This window comes from Mesoplodon bidens, assembly GCF_964165515.1.
Source record: "Mesoplodon bidens genome assembly, chromosome: 3".
NCBI classification, from domain to species: Eukaryota; Metazoa; Chordata; class Mammalia; order Artiodactyla; family Ziphiidae; genus Mesoplodon; species Mesoplodon bidens.
The window spans coordinates 165,982,252-165,997,997 of record NC_138178.1 but is presented as its reverse complement, the minus strand read 5'-3'; the positions used below and the strand labels follow the sequence as shown (position 1 = coordinate 165,997,997).

Below are 15,746 nucleotides of genomic sequence, written 5' to 3'. Positions count from 1 at the left end.
CTGAGTTCCAGGCGGGCAGAGATCCCGTCTGCGTTCACTCGCCATCACACCCCCAGCTCCTAGTGCACTGCCCGGAGTAGACCCGGGCTTGTTTTAACAAGTAAGTGCCTGCTGAATGTATGGAGGAGTGAACGAGTGAATGTAAGATTGAGGCAGTTTATGGGAGCACGGAGGACTGTGGCTGAGTTTGAGAAAGCAGATGCAAATAAAGTAGCCCCCAAAGCCAGCTGCACAAATGTCCTAAGAGAAGCACTTAGGTATTTTGAGGCTCTGAGAGGGCAGGACAAGTTGCTCAGGGTGAGAAGCCTGACGTGTTTATTGACAGCCTCTCCTGGGGCCTGAGTGACCCGTGAAGCCTTTCCTGGCCACTGCAACTTGCGGGGACCACTCCACCACCCAACACCTTGGGGTCCCTTCTGAGGATGCCGTGGGCTGCAAGCGCACTGGGTTCATGTCTCTTCTCGCCAACCATGCTGTGAACTAACTAGGTTCCAGCCCCAGCTTGGTCATCACTAGCTATGTGACCCAAGGCCCAACTGTGCATCTCAGTTTATTCCTGTGTCACAGTTCAAGCACCTGCCCCACTGGACACAAGATGGTGTGGACACACTGGAAAGGGTTGGACCAGAGTGAGATGTTCCTCACACACGCCCCCACCCCATGCCTAACAGAGCCTCCACGTTACTGTGTGCTCACTTAATGTGCAGAGGTGAGCCTTTAATTTTCTTTGGCTTAGCCTGGAAGAGTCCACCTGCTGCAGTGGCAAGGTGGGCACAGACTGTCATCCTGCTCAGTTCGGGCTCAGGAACAGCTGGTGAGGGTGCCTGTATTTGCTTGAAGTGTGGGCTCTCAGCTGGCCCTGCGGGAGGCCGGGCCGCTGGCCTGCCTTGTGACCAGGTGCTGGGGCAGGTCTGCATGCCTTAGTTCTCCTGCCTCTTCTGAAATGTTCTTTAGATCTGGTGGTCCTCACACCCACCTTGCTCACATCTGAAGAGAAGCTGCCCTTTTCTTTTTTTTAGAGAATGAAAGTTAGCAGATGTAAACTAGTATATCAATGTATAGGATGGATAAACGACAAGATCCTACTGTAGAGCACAGGGAACTATTTTCAGTACCCTGTGATAAACCATAATGGAAAAGAATATGAAAAAAAGAAGAACGTTTATATGTGTATAACTGAGTCACTTTGCTGTACAGCAGAGATGGGCACAACGTTGTAAATCAACTACAATAAAAACTGTTTTTAAATAAAGAGGATAAAATTTTTTTAAAAATGAAAGAAAGAAAGGGGGGCTTTTTTTTTTTTTTTTTTGGTCCTCAGATCAGAGCCTCATGCAGTAGGGCCCAGTGATCTAACTGTGGGACACTGTTTCTTCCCCTGTCCTACAGGATCCACATTCAAGGTCTTCACCTCGTGAACACACACACCGGCCTGGGGCTCGTGGCCCTTCATTAGCTCATCTGACAAATGCCAAGTGAGCCCCTGCTTGTGCCAGGCCCTGGAGGGGGGGGCAGTGGGGAGGGAGATAGTCCAAGTGTCTACCCTGGGGAGCCTGCAGCCTGGTAAGAAGACTTGGAAAATGAAGCTGGTTTAGCAGAGGTAGTTCAGGTCGCGTGTTTATAACTAGTGGCAGAGGATTACTGGTCCCTCCCTCACATCCCTTCACAGTTTTATACCGTGTTACAGTGCTTATCACGCTGGGTTACACAAGGGTGTGCTTAAGTCCTGGCTCAGGCAGACATCGCTAATCAATCATCGCACTCTCTGCCTCTGAGCCCAGACCTGGCCTCAGAATCCTTCTTAACACAGCACTCCAGATACCGCTACCAATCACCTGTGCCTGACACCCAAGCTTAAACCCTCTTTCTAACCCCTGATGTCGTGGTGAGTTACTCGTGTGAGCACTCCTTGTGCCTCCCAAGGCTTCAGAATGGGCTGTCAGACCGTGAGGACCACTGCCCTGCTGGCTCTGGTTAGGCTGGGCCACCACCAGTGTCGGGCTCAGTGGGACTGCACAGCATGTTCTAGCCACCTTCCCATTTGCTGTCCCCTCTGCCTGTAAGTCTCTTATTCCACATGTCCGCCTGGCATGCTCTCTCTCTCTCTCTCCACTTGCGTTTGTTCAGCTGTTGCTTAATCGGAGGACCCTCTTTGACCACCTGTCTGTAATAGCTTTATTTTCCTTCACTCTTGGGTCGTCCTACCCTTATTTTTCTTTAGCACTTCTTACTTCCCGGCACATCGTATGACCTTTTCATTTACCTCTTTATCTCCCTCATTTACTATGGCATCCCCAGCAATCAGAAACATTTGATCAAGTGCATCTTGTGTTGGCAAATCCTAGTGGGCCAGGTGTACCCCCTGCCAGTTAGGATTAAATGAGATAATACAAAGTGTGGAGCCCAGGCTCTGCTTTAGCATCGTTCAAAAGCAAGTGTTCTTTGCACTCTAGCAGGGGGAGGGTGTGTTCAGTTGAGACCCTTCCTCCCTGTGGTCAGTTGGTTCGGTTTAGCCAGCAGCTGGCGAGCGCGTCTGTTGGCGGGCAGCACATGCAGAGGCCGGGGTGGGGGAGGATTCATAAGTGAGCACGCTACAGTGCCTACCCCCGGAACCCAAGGTTCCCAGTCACCTCGAACGTGGTACACTGCGCTGGGGCTCAGGGGGCACAGATGAAGTGATTATTTCCAGCCAAGGGGTTTGAGCAGGGAAGGAGGCGCTGGAGGTGGGTGGAGGGGTGGAGAGGATTTCATCAGGTGCCCACCCCCCCAGCGTGGACAGCTGTCTTGAAGTCGATACCATCTGCTGAGATTTTCACTTCCTGCTGAGATAGTAGTTATTACAAACTTGTTTCTTAACCTTTCTCCTCCCCAGTTTTTCAGCTGTGTCCTGAATTGCCCTCCCCCAGTTTCCTGCTATAGAATAAGTTCTTGGTGACAGAATGAAAGAACCTTCCAGAGTTTCTTGCTCTCTGGGTGAAGTCTGACCATTTGTTGGCAAACTCCCATGATGACGAGAAGTGACTGGTTTGCAGGATTTGTTTGCTTGTACCACCTGTTTCGCCGGCAGCTTTTTCAGAGGGGCACGTGGGGCCGAGGGGAGCAGTAATATGGTCTCACCTCGCTCCCTTATCCGCCACGGAAACTTCACTGCTCCCTCAGTGCTCCCACGGAACTTGACCCACTTCTCCAGCCTTTACCATTCTCTGAGGCTCAAGTTCTGTTGCTGTGCCCAAGGCAGGGATCGCTAATCAACCCTGCACACTTTGCCCCTGGAGCCAAGGCCTGCGCTTAGAACTCTCAGCCTAGCATCCCGCCAGCCCTTCAGAGTTGAAACCTCTGCCACCCTTCGCAGTAGAAACTGTCATGTGTGTGCTTTTCCTCTTGAGACCAGAGGGGAAAGAGAGAAAGCAAGAGCAAAGGAGGGACATTGAGATGTTCCTGCTCAACCCCTCCTCCTGCCTGGCCCTAAGCCCAGAGGGATAGAGCAGGAAAGGGGTGTGGTTGAGCCCAGGGGTGGGGAGGATTTCCCTGGGCCTGGGGATCTCCAGGACAAGCCCCTGCACCCCAGTAGCCGTGGCCGTCTCATTATGGGTTTCGCTTTCTAGTCACTGCAGGCCTCCTGCATGTGTGCACCGCAGGGCTGTTCTAAGTTGGGGCCCCTGAAGCAGGAGGAGGCAGGCGTGCTTATTCTCCCTGAGCGTGTCTGGGACAGCATCCATTGGGGGCCTAATTACATGCCAGGCGCTCCTGTGGGTTGGGTGTGATACCCCCCTGCCCAGCCACCTGGGGGGGTTGAAGCAGTGATAAGCTGGCGGTGGACCTGGCGAGGGGACTCCGGAGCCACTGCTGCCACTGTGGAGATAAGCACAGAGCGGGTGCCAGGCCCCAGCTCCCTGTGCAGGGCTTCTCTTTCTCCATTCTGGGACTGCAGTGGGTGGGGGTGGGGTGGGGGGAGACACAGGGTGGGGGAGGGTCTTCTGTTACTTCCTTTGCCTTTGTTGCCACCTGGACGGCACCTGCTCTTTGTTTCCATCTTAGCTGAGCGCTCCCTCCTCCTGGAAGCCTTTCTGGATTAGTCCTCCTGTGTGCTTCCCATCATCCCCCGGCTCAGATGCCTCACATCCGCTCTGTTACGGCACCAGGCTTGCCAGCAGGCCCGTCCCCTGCCAGGCTGTGGGTTCCCCGAGGGCAGGGCCCCGCCCCATGCACACACCTTGGACACCCTCACTGCTCCCTCTCGGTTTTGTTGAGCTTGTCTGTCTGTCTGCATTTCCTAGATTGGAGGACAGAGATCTTGTCTATGTATTCTGCCACCACCACCTGACCAGCACACCACCTGACCCCCAGTAGGTGCCCAGGAAATACCGTGGTGTAATTAACAGAGTGAACGGCTACCCTTCGGCTCTCCCTGCCCGCCAGCCCCCTGCCCTGGGGTGATGGGCGTCAGGCCCGGCTGACTCGGGAGCAGTGATGCCCCGAGGCCTGCGATGCTTACGCTCTGTGGTGGCAGCGGTGGCCTGGCTTCCCTGCCTGCCTCTCCCTGCCCTCACAGGTCCTGGCAGGATGCCACCTGCCGTTGATGCACCCACGCACACACTGCTCCCCCGTGTCCCCCGGGAGTGAGGGAACTGGTGCAGCACCGTCTGGTAGTGGGTAAGGGCTGCTGGGCTGTACCGCCCGCCCCGGTCCTGCCCTGCCCTGAGTGGTGGGTGGAGCAGAGTGGGGCACAGTGGCTGCAGAGACGCATGATCCCCAGCCCAGCTGCTTGCTGGGACAGGGGACGGCCGCCCCTCTCCCTCTGAGCTCTGTGGGCATGCCCAGGGCAGACGGTGCCAGGAAACCAGCCTAGAGCCGCCACCTGGCGAGGGTGCAGGGGAGCAGGATGGGTCCCATGGACCTGGTGGTGTTGGTGGCTCCATCAGCCCCGCATGACGGGTGTCCCCACCCTGCTGTGACCCCGCACATTGCGCTCTGGCCTAAAGGTGGTGCCGGCTGTGAGCCCCGTGCCCTCCCTCTGCCCATCAACAAAAATGTTAACTTTTGCAAGAGGCCCAAGGAAGGGAACTCTACAGCTGCTGATTTGTAGCTTCTGGATCCCTCACCATCATAAAATAGGGTCTTCGCATCAACCCCAAGCACGGATGCTGCTGTTTTGCTGGGAAGAGAGGACAGGGCAGCCCTGAGCCCCTCTGGGCATTGAAGTGTGAAGATAGGACCACCCTCCCTCCCCATCCTGCCTAAACCTCTAAATCCTTCTTCTCCCTCCCCCAGATCCCCACTGCAGCCTGGTCATGGCGTGTAGTAGGCCCTCAGTAGACACTGTTGAATAGAAGTGAGCTCCTTGGGGCAGAGGAAAGGAGCCCCAGGGCAGAGCTGAGAAATCCTGGCTTTATAGACCCAAATGGGGACGCTACACCCCTGTGATGTTCCTCGCCAGGCCTCAGTTTCTGTGTTCCGTAGATAATCTATAAGGCTCTACCGGTTTTATTTTTTCTTTTTTAAAATCTTTATTTATTTGTTTATTTTTGGCTGTGTCGGGTCTTAGTTGCGGCATGTGGGACCTTTCGTTGTGATGTGCGGGCTCAGTAGTTGCGGCGCACAGGCTCCAGAGCGCGTGGGCTCTGTAGTTGTGATGTGTGGGCTTAGTTGACCTGCGGCATGTGGGATCTTAGTTCCCCGACCAGGGATCGAACCTGCGTCCCCTGCATGGGAAGGCAGATTCTTAACCACTGGACCACCAGGGAAGCCCCCTCTGCTGGTTTTGAGTGCGATTCTCACCACCCTCTGCCGTGGGCTGAGGTGGTGTGGGTCCAGCTTGCCATCGCCCCGCTGCCCCTCTGCTTGCTGGTGGCCTCACCGCAGACGTTCTTCCCTAGAGCCCAGCTTTAGCTGCTGGTGACGAGGCTTGTATATACCATGGAAAATGGTTCCTGAGACACCATTTATGGGCAGAAGTTCTTCTCAGGAGATGAATGTGGTACCCTGCCCTTGCTTCTGGAGCCGCCCCTACCACCTTCCTTGGTCCAGGGACTCAGCACAGATGCTTCCTAGCATCAGAGCAACCCAAAGGGAGGGTGGCAGGCGTTCTCGGGGACATTTGAATTGTCCTCCACTCCCGTCCCTGTGGGTTTCCCCTGGCTCTTCTGGGACGTGTGGGCGCTTGGCTGTTTTCAGAGTTGGCAACCCTGAGTTAGTAACTATAAAGATGTGCTGTGCTTCTCTGTGCCAGCACCCTCATCCCACCCTCCCTCTAAAGGAGCCAGACATCCCCTAGAGATGGTCCTCCTCCTGTTGCGGAGGATGAGGGTGTGGCTCACAGAGGGACTGTGACTTGCCTGAGGTCACACAGCGAGTAGCTTTGCCCTCACTTGGTGTTTGAGTTTCCAGGTGTTCCTTCCCACACGTCTCTTCCTCCTGGGTCAGCTCAAAGGAAATATTTGTTTTCCTCTCTGGGAACAAAGGCTGGGCTTGGTTTGTTTCTGTGAACGCAGCCATGAGGAGAGGCAGTCACCAAGTGTTCAGGGGTAGGGGGTTTTCTGACGATCTGGGAACCGCAGATGGCCCAGGTTGGTGGCCCTAAATCGCTGGGTTCTGAGACTCGGTGTGGCCTCATTAGGGGAGCCGGTGCTCCTAGGCTTGTGCGGACCTGAGCTGGTTTCAAGCCCTGGGGACCCCAGGCTTAATTGAAACGAGGTGGAACAGATGGGCTGAGTCTGTCAGCAGCTTTACGTGACAGTCTCTTAACATAAAAGCACTTCATTACCCACTCATTTCGCCGGGGCTTCCTGCCCCAGTCGGAGGGAACGTGGCGGAAACGAGAGCCCCTCGTCCAGATGGAATCACAAGCACGTGGCCTGTGGGCCCGTCTCTGAACAGGCGGCCGAGGATAAATCATCAGGCTTACGTCTCCGCTCAGCAGCTAAATTAAAAAAATCGTTCTCCTGGCTGTAACATCGCAGAACGTGGGCTGTGTCGCTGCGTTCGGGGGTCTAGTCCCCGTTGCTCCCAGGTCGGGTAGCATCAAGGGAGGCATGATTGGTTGGGGGTGGAGGCATCAGGCTGTCGCTAGGGAAGGTATGAGACAAGCGCTAACTCTAGAAAGTGCCCCGGTCTGTGGTCTCGGGGAAAGCTCACCAGCCCAGAGCACCCAACCTGGCCCTCGCTCTGCATCCCGCTGTTCAATCCCGTTCCCAGCGCTGTGCTGTGGTTCCCTCCGATTGGAAATCCTAGTGGTTCTTGTCCTGACCCCCTCACGTGATGTTGGGAGGAGGAAAGAGAGGGGACCCTCCCTGTATTTGGGTGTGTGTTTCTCTTTGGGCCAGGATGTTGTGGAAGGGAGTTCAGGAGCCCCTCTAGGCCACATCGAGGTGGGAGTCTGGAGGAGTGCTAATCGGTGGCAGGAGTGTAAGCCCTGTGATGTGCGCAGAGACTGCCAGGAATACTGCTCCTGGCTTTCTAGGTCTGCCCGTGTAGGCGTCTCAGGCTTTCAGAATCCCAGGGGCACCTCACCTGTGTCAACCTTAGCTGTGCGGTTTCTGGAAAAGTTACGGCCGTGGGGTCTGCAGTCTCTCCTCCTCTCTCGGGAGCGCTGGAATAGACGCTGGGGACATTGGAATACGTGTGGTGGCTTTCCCATCTGAGTCACGTCTACTGTTGAGGAATTTTAAATTCCCCTTGCTTTGCTTTGTTTGCTCATAAAACTGTCACATTTGGGATTTTACAGTTGGAAAGCCTGGCATATTCAAACCAGCGTTACAAATTCACTTCAAGATGTTTTGAACTTTGGTTAACATCTACAAGCTGTGGGATCCTCAGGCACATGGTGGCCGATTTGGCTGGGTAAAATAGGAAGTAACTTAACAGGGGAGTCAAGTAACTTGTAGTAGTGGAGCAGGGTCGTTAGTTTTCAGGACTTGGTCCCCTCGTTCATGTGAGGAAGAGAAGACACCACTTCCAAAAAAGAGACTTGAAAAAGAATAAAACCTCACTCAGTATAAATTTTGAGGAATATTTTCTGATCGGTCTCATTTTGTCAGCTGTCACTCAGCTGCTTTTTGCTGCCTGTGCGTGGGGAGTCACTGGCAAGGCAAAATGTGAAAGTGCCACAGAAGTGGGCGGGTGAAACATTAGGAGTTGAGGGGAAAGAAACTCGTATGTGATTAAGGGCATCAAGGATGGCTTCATGGAGGAGGTGACATTTTTGCTGAGCTTCGGAGGATAGGTAGGATTCTGACTGGTGGTGATCGGGACCAGTGACGTGTGAGGGTGAAAGAGCGCCCCAGTGGGAAATGCAGAGTATGTACAGTACACTGTAACCAAAGGTTTGACTTGCTGGCCACACTTAGCAGCTAATACATTTCCTGGCTCTCTCCTTCACCTGCAGGACTCTAAGCATTCTCCGCAGCCCAGCTTAGAGGCGGCTGCCTCTGAGACGTTTTCCCAGATTTGCCTGGGCAGAGTTTGGCAGTGCCCCCCGTGCTGTGCTGCTCTGACACCTGTCCTTTTGTGCTGTGACGGTCTACCTCCCTGCCTTTTCTGCCAGCTGAGAGTTCTCAGCTCACAGCTAGGCCGCTCGTATGCGTTTTTGAGTATCTGAACCCCAGACTTAAAGGTGTGCTGGGTGCGCACTCAAAGCTGTTATTACTTGTGTTACTGATTCTCAGTATTGGATAGGTCTCTGTGTTGCTTGGGCTGTGTGGACTGCACATTTTGATGTCTGGACCATCCTGATCTCCTTGGTAACCGTGAGCATCATCTTCCTCCTGGATGCCTCGTGTGGGTGTTTGTCTTAACTTCTCTGGGATCTCCCTCTCATTCCCTCTATATTAACAACTCCTTTTCAAACTCTCATGGAAGGTCATTCCGTGCACCTACACTCAAGGCATTTAGCAGCATTTATTCTTCCTTCCTGGCAAAACGTCGAGCCATAAAATTCATTTGGCAAGAGAAAAGGATTTCTTCCCATTTCGTTGTGAAATCATTGTGCTTAATCCAACAATCCCAGCGTTTCCCATGGATACTGAAGATAACCTTTGCCACAGACACACAGAGTGTTTCCACCCTGCAACTTTCCGGGACCTTTCCTTTCTTCCACCAGCGGAGAAAGTGACCTTTCTGTTTGAGCATGCACAAAGGTTGACCTGAGCCTTGGCACAATTTTAAGCCTTTTCAGCGAGGCCCCTACGTTGCCTCAGGCGGTGGGTGAGCTTCTCCGGGATCCCTGGGCCTCCGTTTTCCAGAGACTGGTGCTCTGAGAGCCCACCCCTTCCCCCAGGGCCTCCTGCCTCAGGTCCCAGCGCAGGGCCCAGGGCTGTAAGCCAGCCTCTGCCCTCATCCCTCAGTTCTCCTGGCTGGCATCTCTTCTTCCCGGCCGATGGTGGCTTTGCAATTTCTGATGGGGGATGCTGGAATACAGTTTGATTGGGGGGGTGGGGGCGGTGATTAAAAGAACCAATAATCCACATCATTGTTCATGTTGGATACGTTGTGAATTGTCTCAGGAGAAAGGCTTTTTTTTTTTTTTTTTTTAAGTGGATCTGTCATGTTCACGGTTCAATATCTGGTAAATAGATGCTGCTAACATTCTTTGGGGGAAGCCGTGCCACAGGGTTAAAATAATTGAAGGTGTTAGAACCGCATTACAGAATCTTTTTTAAATGTTGGGAAAGCTTGCTCTTGTCCTGATCAGTCTAATAAAGAGAGTTCTGTCATTTCAGTGTATTTCCTTTGAGGGTTTCTTCTTTTTTAGCATATCTTTACTTTTCTACATTCAGTTAGGCATCCTTTTATTCATTTCAGCATTCTTTGCCCTCTTTCTACCCAGGATCGCGGCCGTACCTTCCATGACCTAACCAGTCCCCAGTTTGTGGCATAAGTACGCAAGTGCCTCTCCCTTACACACACCCCGTCATACTTGGATTTGTATTTTGAAGGTGGGTGTTTAAGAGCCTCCATTTAATATTCTGCTGTTGACAGTTTTGTAGTGAATTAGACAGCTTGCTAGGACTTTGGGGTACACACACTTACTCTCAGAGGTAAGTTGAGGGGGTCGGTTTTGGGGGGGCCGGAGCTGAGTCCTCCTGTTCCAACCAAGGGAGGAGGTCCTGGAGAAAACACGGCTTACCTGAGGACTTCCAGGACGTTCACTGCCATGGCTCCGTGGGTGCTCTATAAGTCCTGGATAGAGATTGGCTAGAAGGGAATTAGGAGGCCCATCTCCCACAGAGACTGAACAATTTGATGGAGACAACTGAGCGACACGCAGAAAATGAGCTTCACCTGCAAGCCCCGGGTACCGCAGGTCACCTCTGGCCCGAGGGACAGACCAGGTGGAGTGAGGCGTCCAGGCTTGTCCTGGGGTCCCTCCCAGCTCCCTCTGTGCGGCCCTCAGCCTCTGCCTTCCCTCCCCCTGTCCCCCTGCCTCTCCCAGAGCCCCACCTCCAGAGGGCAGTGACGGAGCCCCCAGATCTTGTTACCTCAAGACTTAGCACCACCTGCACATAACGTGCAGGCACTCGGGGAACCTCGAAGCTTCCTTGGGAGGAGTGAGGTTTGAGGGAGTTTGGGAGGGAGGGAAACATTTAGTCTGGAGCGCTGGCCTGTGTGAAGGCTGGTGACAGGAGGAATGGCGCGGGCCCAGGTGACCCCCGGAGCCAGCTGGGAATCACAGCCTGGGCCCCATATTGGGTCCTGACATGTGGGGAGCCGTGCTCACCGGCAGGGACGAGCGTTTGGTGTCGTGGGTTCAGGGAAGCCACGCGCCTGGGTGCTGGTCTCGTTTACTCTCGGGGGCTGGGAGGTCCTGCCACCACCCAGGCCACCTGCTTAGTTGTAATCACGTGTGGGTTCTGCGCGTGGCCTGGTGCCTCTGGACTCTGCCCTCCCCCTCCTGCATCATCCTTCCTGCCACTAGCAGAGCTCTGTCACCTGTGAAGCCTGGACCGGGCACCCCCTCCCGTGTCCTGGATTTTCCCCACTGCGTACGTTTGTACTTGTCATGAGAGGATTCTAATAGGAAGGGAGCGTCTTCCTTCCACTCGGCTTCCTGGTTCTGTTCTGAGCACTTCTCTCCACCCATGACCCCTGGGAGCCAGTGCCACGGCCTCGAGACGGCCCCTCAGCACTCCCCGTATCCCACCCCCCAGGTTGCCTCTGGAGGGTCCAGGTCAGGAAGCTGTCAATCCGAGGGCAGGTGGAGTCTCTGGGCTTATTGACACCGTGTGCGAGGTGCCAGACGCTTCCTGGAGAGTGTCCGGCCATCCCATCCCTCCCCCGGGTGTAAGGCCCTTGTTTGTGTCAGGACAGCCCTGGGAGGAAGTTCAGAGTCGATATGATCTAAGTTTTAGATTTGCAGCCTGGCGGGGGTGGGGGGGATCAGGTGGGTTCTTTCCCCTTGTACTTTACAAAGCGCTTTCTAGCCCCGACCCCCTTGCTACAGGAGAATCCAAGTACCATCACCCTGCTCTGACCTACTTTTGTGACTTTTCTTTTAGTTTGTTTAAAGTGGTTGGCAATGAGGTCCCTCCAGGATGCAGTTAGTGCAGTTTAGTTTATGAAAAGGAAAATCTGGGGTTTCCCCAGCGTCTTATACTAGGATCTCAGAACAAACCTAAAGCAGGTGCACGGAGGAGAGGGGACGGGGGTACAAAATCTGCTCTGGATCTCGGCGCTTAAACCCACCCCCCGCCCTGCTCCTGCCTCTCCGCAGCCCAGTTCTCTGTGGAGGGCAGGGGTCTCTGGGAGGGCTGCACCCCGAGCCTGCCTCTTCCCTCCTGCCATCAGGCCGCAAGGATGCGATGAGACAAGAGGCCGCAAGGCTCGCGTGTGCCCTTATGCCTCGTCCTGGCCTCGGGCTGTGACAATGTGCTTTGTTTCTGCCTTTGCAAAGGCCCGGGTGGCACCAGGAAGGCTTGTTGGCAAGTTTGGGGGCCGCACAGAGCACACCTTGGGGCCTGTGCTCTCCGTCCTCGCTCCGCTCCGTCCCCACTCCCGCAGCCGGCCGGGGTGTGACCGGTGCCCGCCCAGCCGGCCAGTGTGTCAGCTGCGGTCTCCACAGTGGCTTTCTGTTCTGAGTACCAGGCAGGAGGGGCCCCTCGTCAGCAGCCTCCTCACGTAGCCGGAGGGCCTGGCCTGTCGCCCTGGAGGCCCCGCCGCCCCGAGGGGACGCATTTGCTCAGCTTTCCTCAGGGAGTCCCCTTGTCACCAGTGTTGCAGAGCCCTGGCAGCCGCTAGCATGACACCTGTGGCTGGCGGGGCCTCCAGATGTGGCTAGTGTGCCTGAGGAAGTGAATTTCTAATTTGTTGAGATTTAAAAGCTGATACTGGATTCGGTTACTGGAAAATTTTTAAGTGTGTTTGGAAGAACTTTGGTTTGCGACTCTGCTTATTCAGATCATGTTTCCAACGAGAGTTTAGCATCTGAACGGCGATGTGCTGTGAGTGTAAACTACGCACTGGATTTCAAAGACTTAGTGTGAATAAAGAATGTGAAGTGTCTCACTCATGGTTTTTTGTTGGTTATGTGGTGAAACAATATTTTGGAAATGTTGCTTTAATTAAAGTATATTATTTGTATGTTGTCACTTGTTTCTTTTTACTTTTTTTTTTTTTTTTTTTTTTTGCGGTACGCGGGCCTCTCACCGCTGCGGCCTCTCCCGTTGCGGAGCACAGGCTCCGGACGCGCAGGCTCAGCGGCCATGGCTCACGGGCCCAGCCGCTCCGCGGCATGTGGGATCCTCCCGGACCTGGGCACGAACCCGTGTCCCCTGCATCGGCAGGTGGACTCTCAACCACTGCGCCACCAGGGAAGCCCTCTTTTTACTTTTTTAAGGTGACTACTAGAACATTTGAAATTAATGTGTTTCATGTTGTATTTCTGCTGGCCAGCTCTGACCTTGGTACTCAAACCTCTGAGCCTGTTTTTGCTGGAAATGTGATTGGTGGTCCTTTGGGGGGAGCAGTTAAGGTCTTGGGGGTATCTTTGGCCCCCAAATTTTGGATTAACTTTTGGGAGGCCCATGATGTTTTGAGAGGAACACATCAGTGAAACATTGTTAATAAAACATTACTTCTTAGTTGTGCAAGTGATACATATTTCTTGTGGGAAAATTAGAAAATACTGACTAGACAGAATTAACCATCCAGTTTTGGAAGGAGAAAACATGGATTTTCCAGCAATATTTTCTAGCAATGTTTCCAGCAGTCTTTTGCTCAGTTAATCATAAGCATAAAAATACCACTTTGCATTATTGCAGAGACCTTCAAGATGATTTCTCATTCTGTATCTCCTTCATAAATGTGTGCACCCTTCTTCAAGCACCCTGATAAACAGGGCTGGTGCTCCAGACAGTTGGACCATGGCAGAGGAAACCAGCCAAGACTTCAAAGGGGACTGTAGCTGTTCGGACAGTGATAAGAAGGAGATCTTCTAGAAGTTGGGCTGAGCACTTGAGTTTAGTGTTGAGGCTGGATAGGGACTCCATGACAGAATGGACCCATCTGGTTGGGAGTCCTTCCTTTTGCTAGAAGTGGATTTACCTGGTTTTACTCACAGTGTGTGTTTTGGCCCCAGTCAGGGACTGTGGAATCCTCTGGTGAGCTCATTCAATTGAGAAACAGTTTTTTTTCCGCGTCGACTTTTCCAAGCCCTGAAGGAGAGCTGAGGCTGTAACGCAGCTCAGACTCTGTCCAACACTGAGACTTGTTTGAGAAAACATTGGCCATCTCTGATGCGGTGACACGTGACCTCAGATAGTAAAGAAAGACATCCTCCAACACTGAGTGCAGAGGGGCCCGTGTGTTTGGGAGTGGGGTACTCCTGGTTTAGCATCCCCTCCCCTCAATTTCTGGTGTGGCAGGAGCCAGGGAAAGATAATAAGGAGGGTGGCTCAGATCATTTTGTACATTCTGTGAAGGTGTTGGCCTCTCCAGGTGTGCTTGCCTAGGCCACACCATTCTCAGGATTCAGAGAGCTCTGAGGTGTCCAGCTGGGCCCTGTGGGATTAGCCGATTGCGTTTCATCGTCCCCTTTTTCTTCATCAGTGCTGGTTGGCAGTGTACTGAGTACAGAGATTCATCACGTCATCAGTAGAGCGACTGCTGAAAAAAAAGTCGTGTCTCAATGGAAACATTTTTTTTTAAAGGCATAAGAGGAGCTTTGTTGGTCAAGAGTTTCTATAGTGACCATTTTTGTAAGACCAAGAATACTTATAAATCCTACTACCTTGCTTGTCTGCTGTAAAATTAGATTTCTTTATCTTCCGATTTGTGAAAAGCAAGGCACGTCTGGGCAGGGAAGACCAGCGTGCCCTGAGAATTGCTCTGGGAAGCATGAGTGGTGGGTCGGCACACTCCAAGGAGAACTTCGTTAGCCATCCCTACCCCAAGGGGACGTGGCCGATGGCTGGTGCCTGGGCCTGCTTTCAGAGGCCCTTGGTGTGAGGGCAGAAGGCAGCTCACTTCCCGTGTGCCCCCTCTCTGACGGGCACAGAGTAGCTGTGCTTGATCCCTCCCCCAGGGAAGTCACTGCTGAAAAGAGAGACGTCTCACTTACAGCCTGTACCAAAGACCTGCTGAAAGCTAGGATCCCGAATCGTCAGCTTGTAAAGATGCAATAGCATCCCTTTAATCTTTATTCTGTATTTTTTAATTACACAAGCAAACCATACCGTAAAAATAAAGACATCTTTTAAAAAGAAACTCCTAATCCTGCTAATCTAGCATCTGATATATCTTCTTTTTCCCAAAGTCTCTGTACACACGCAGACCTAATTTTTATTTGGTGATAATCAAGGCGGAAGCACAATTCGCTTTTTTGACTTTTCATTTATTGGTATCTTGAACTATTCCTTCCTGTTATACAGTGTTTTCATAGTTACTGTTTAATGGCTGGCACGCTCATCCAGCAACTTGGTAAACTGTAATTGTCTTAATCAGTCTTTATTTTGTTTTCTGTTCTTAATGGTATCCTTTCCCCTTTGTTTCTGTAGGAAGTTCTCCAGCAGCTGATCGTAATGAATTTGCCCAATGTCTTGATGATTGGCAAAGACCCGCTGTCTGGTGAGTGAAAGCCACCCCCGCCCCCGACACCCCACCCCACCCCACCCCACCCCCCGTAGAGCCTGGGCAGTGCCATCGGCCCTGGGCAGCTGTCAGAGGCAGATCTCTGGCTGCCAGCTTGGAGCCAGCGCAGTGGAAGCACGTGATCCTTCGGGTGTGATTGTAAAGGGTGGGTTTAGTACCCTGAGGCATCACGCCAAGAGCACATTTCTTCCTTAAGAATATATCTTCTGACCCCTGGGATTCGAGCACAGAGGCGGGCGAGGCCTCGGGCTTAGGGGCCCCAGTTGTATGGTGGACCCCCAGGGGTCTCTCCTCACACCATCGTGGGGTGTGGTCTCTATTGGCAGGAAAGAATCTTTGGAGGAAGCTCATGTCCCTTCCGCTGGGATCCTGTGCTGCCTTATGCCCCCCATGGTAGATCTCACCGGGACATCCTGTCGTGGGTCTGTTTTCACGTCTCCCTCTGGTCTCTGAGGCCCGAGTGGGCAAGGTTCTAAGTCCTAGTCTCGGACACTCGGTGTGACTTTGAAAGACTGAAATGTCCTCCTGGACACCTTCCAGAGAGCCAGAGCTTAGTTCATCCCTGACAGTTAACACACTGGGTTGGTTAAACAGGGTGAAAGATTTCCTCCCCTCCACATTTGTGTGCGTTCACCTGTACCCATGGCTCATGGATGGCAGCTCGC

General features: G+C 53.1%; 1 protein-coding gene across 3 annotated transcripts in view; it reads left to right on the top strand.

Moving 5' to 3' along the window:
• Positions 1-15,746, top strand: part of CCDC88C (coiled-coil domain containing 88C) — a 127,019-nt gene that overhangs the window by 37,600 nt on the left and 73,673 nt on the right. For all 3 annotated transcript variants that reach the window (XR_014015488.1, XM_081230312.1, XM_081230313.1), the window contains exon 4: positions 14,988-15,057. Coding sequence is in view for 2 of the 3 variants with exons in the window: in XM_081230312.1 (XP_081086438.1) it covers positions 14,988-15,057 (70 nt within the window). In the remaining variant the exon portion in view is untranslated. The remainder of the gene's footprint in view (positions 1-14,987; positions 15,058-15,746) is intronic.